Source organism: Phalaenopsis equestris, unplaced genomic scaffold (assembly GCF_001263595.1).
Source record: "Phalaenopsis equestris unplaced genomic scaffold, ASM126359v1 Scaffold000002, whole genome shotgun sequence".
NCBI lineage: Eukaryota > Viridiplantae > Streptophyta > Magnoliopsida > Asparagales > Orchidaceae > Phalaenopsis > Phalaenopsis equestris.
In genome coordinates, this window is record NW_018164444.1 from 1,155,549 (window position 1) to 1,158,964 (window position 3,416).

The 3,416-nt window shown below is 41.7% G+C and overlaps 1 protein-coding gene across 1 annotated transcript; it reads left to right on the forward strand.

The window, feature by feature from the left end:
- The first annotated feature begins 2,061 nt into the window (after positions 1 to 2,061).
- On the forward strand, positions 2,062 to 3,372 carry LOC110031684 (ankyrin repeat domain-containing protein 50-like). The gene has a single exon (XM_020735022.1). It carries the CDS (start codon positions 2,328 to 2,330, stop codon positions 3,369 to 3,371), a length of 1,044 nt encoding a protein of 347 aa, XP_020590681.1. The 5' UTR covers positions 2,062 to 2,327; the 3' UTR covers position 3,372.
- Positions 3,373 to 3,416: the final 44 nt, after the last annotated feature.

The following is a 3,416-nucleotide window of genomic DNA, read 5'->3' on the forward strand; positions in this document are numbered from 1 at the left end:
GAGGGAAATGTATTTAGTTCGGATCCGGACAATCAACAACCGACGGTCACATCACCCTCTACTGATGTGTATGTTGAAGTGACCGCTATGGTTGACCTCCTTGACGTTGACGTGTATGGCGACGTGGTCGCAATTGTTGACTATCTGAATGTACGTTGTCTTGATGAAATTTATGCATGGCACTTGAAATATTAATATTTACAAATCTAATACCATCTTTCATCTATTTTTCAAATTCTCACTCAAATATCGAAATTCATCATAAAACACCAAGCCATATTTTTCATTCTTATCAAATTATCAATGGTTTGATCGTGTCTGCATGCGTAAATACATCGATTTGATAGTTCAAAAATATCACTTAGATGCTACATTTTGTGAATAGTAATATTTTCAGTGCTATGTATGTAATTATCCCTAAACGAAATAAGAAGAAATTACATATATATTACCCACATTTACATAATTACATATCTCAAATTTAAATGTTCATATTTAGACACATAACACTAATAACTTCAATATCAATTAAAGAGATATCATCATTATTACTTTATAAAATAGTCGTTAGATACATAAATATATAAGAATTGTATGTTAGATATGTAAATTTACCTTTAAAAGCACATAACACAATTCTTATGCATTTACATAACCTCAAATCTAAAATTGCATCCATAGTTCACTTCTTGAAGTCCAACATTACATGCAAGTGCCATAAGCACCATAAATTTCTTATATACTTACATATCTCGACGCCTAAACTCTAAGAATTACATTCATCATTTCATGCACATGAAGTTATTATAAATGTAAGTATCGAACTTTAGGGGTTGAATATGTCAATCCATAGGGCTTATGTGGTAAGCATCTACATTTCCCACTTCATTATTAGCATTAAGTTTTACTAAAAAATTATTAACGTTGTAAATATGATTCTATAATTTTATCCCTCAAATCATTTAAACTTATATATATATAATTAGCATCTTAATTGATCAAATCAAGAAGTTAATGAAGTACAAAGTTTCAAATCATCACAACTTCTTCCAACATTGAAGTCTGATGCATCACACAACTTCCTTTAAACATTTAATCACTTATTATTTTAAAGTTTATATAAAATCTTAATCAATTGTATATAAAAAATATTATATAAATAATATATATAATTTATTTATTTCAAATTAAAAATAGCCGAACAAGATCAAACAAAGAGTCAAATTAAGAGTTGCCCACGTTCAAATTGTTTATAATTCAAATTTTAAAAAATTAATTAAACTTAATTAATTAATAAACTATTAAAAAATAGAGCTATTTGACGAGCCAATCTGTTCCCAAACAACTATTTTTTTTGGCAGCCCAAAATATAAAAGTCAAAGGATAGAGAAAAACAAAAGTGAAATCACTCTCAAGGAATTAATTTCAGAATTCAATCTTCATGCTCTTCTTCATGAATAAGCATAAAAAAAATCCATTTTTTATCATCAAATTCTTTCTATTTTATAGAAATTATTACGTCTGGATAAGTTGTGTTTGGATCAGATTCGGATGACGGTATTTTGGATATTAATGATATATAATGACGACATTATTGTAAATTATCATCATAATACTATCAATAACATCTAAAATATCATCATAATATTAACAACTAAAATATTATGATTCTCAACTACAAAATCCCATAAAATTGTTCCTCCCCTCTCCTCACATAAAACTATTTCGTCGGGACGATTGCAAGGTCAACTGTCGGCGGCCACGTTGTCTGACGATGAAGTGTTGACAACGTGATGTCTGACAGTTGATCGTCCGGACGTGAGGAAATGGGATGTAGTATTTTCTCCTCCCCATGCTCCTATAAATCCATGATTCCCATCGAGACTCTCAACACCAACAAGATCAGAACGAAGTTGCAGACATGGATCGATTGATAAACCTCGAACCTTCAAAGCAGGTAGTGATCCGGATCGAGCCTGGCCAGCGCTGCTATGGCATCCTGACCTTGCGCAACACCATGCACACCATGCCGGTCGCCTTCCGACTCCTCTCGCTGGTTCAAGATCCGACCACAGACCGCCATTATCGCACCTCTATCCACCATCAGAATCGAGATCACCTACCTTCATCCACAACTCATCCCTGACTCTGTTCCACGATCGGAGGATTCCTTCTACCTCGATTCCGTCATCTGCGTCGGCGCGAACTCAAACGCCGTCCCACGCAGCTGGTTCAATGGAAAGAACAAGGAAGTCTTCACTGACACTGGTCTCCGCGTCTTCTATGTTGGATCTGCAGTCCTCGCGCGTTTGATCGAGGAAGGTGATATGGAGAAGGCGCGGGAGGTGTTGGAGCAGAGCGATCCGGATTGGCGTGCGGCTGATTCAACCGATGCTCGCGGAAGGACGCTTCTGCAGATCGCCATTGTGTCCGGCCGCGCAGATCTCGTGCAACTCCTCCTAGAATTCGGAGCCGATGTGGAGGCACCGAGCCAGGGGAGGTCGCCGATGGAGATTGCGGCGGTTTACGGACATACGATCATTGCAGAGCTTCTTCTTGCGCGGGGAGCATCGACGGCGAGATCACAGAGATCAGATTACGGCCCGCTGCACCTTGCAGCGGCCGCGGGGCATTCAGAGCTTCTGCGAATGCTGCTGATGAAAGGAGCGGAGGTGGATGAAGTGGCCAGAGATGGGCGGACGGCGCTGAATTTGACAGTCGGGGAGAAGCAGCGGGATTGTGCAGAAATTCTAATGTCGGCGGGGGAAGAATGGCAACAGAGGTTCTTTGGTCTGATGAGAGCGGATAAGGGACTAATGGGGGCGGCGAGGAGAGGGGATGTTAGGGCATTAAGAGGGGCGATCGATGTCGGAGCATCGGTGGAGGCGAGGGATGGAAGGGGTTGGACGGCGCTGATGGTGGCGGCGTTTAAGGGATGGATGGAAGTGATTAGGGTTTTGCTTGAGAAGGGTGCGGAGATTGATGCGAGGGATGAGGAGGGGTACACGGCGCTGCACTGCGCGGTGGAGGCGGGGCAAGGCGAGGCGGTGCAGGTACTGGTGAAGAGCGGGGCGGATCTGGAGGTGAGGACGGCGAAGGGGAAGACTGCGATGGAGATCGCCGGATCGCAAGGTTATGTGGGGTTCGTTAGGATGCTTGAGCGGGGTGGGGCGACGAAGATGTGCGAGAAAGAACCAGCAGTGGCGGATTTGTGGCCGGTGTTGGGAAAGGAGGAGGAAAGAAAGGGGATGAAGAATGGGAAACGCATCGCCGGCGGCGGCGTAATGGAGCGGAGAGCAGGGTTTGTTTACCGGACGGGACGATGGCGCAGTGCGAGAGGCGGGGAAATTGGGGAGAGGGTGTTTTTGTAATTTTGAGGTATCTCGTATATATATATATATATACAAACAACTGTC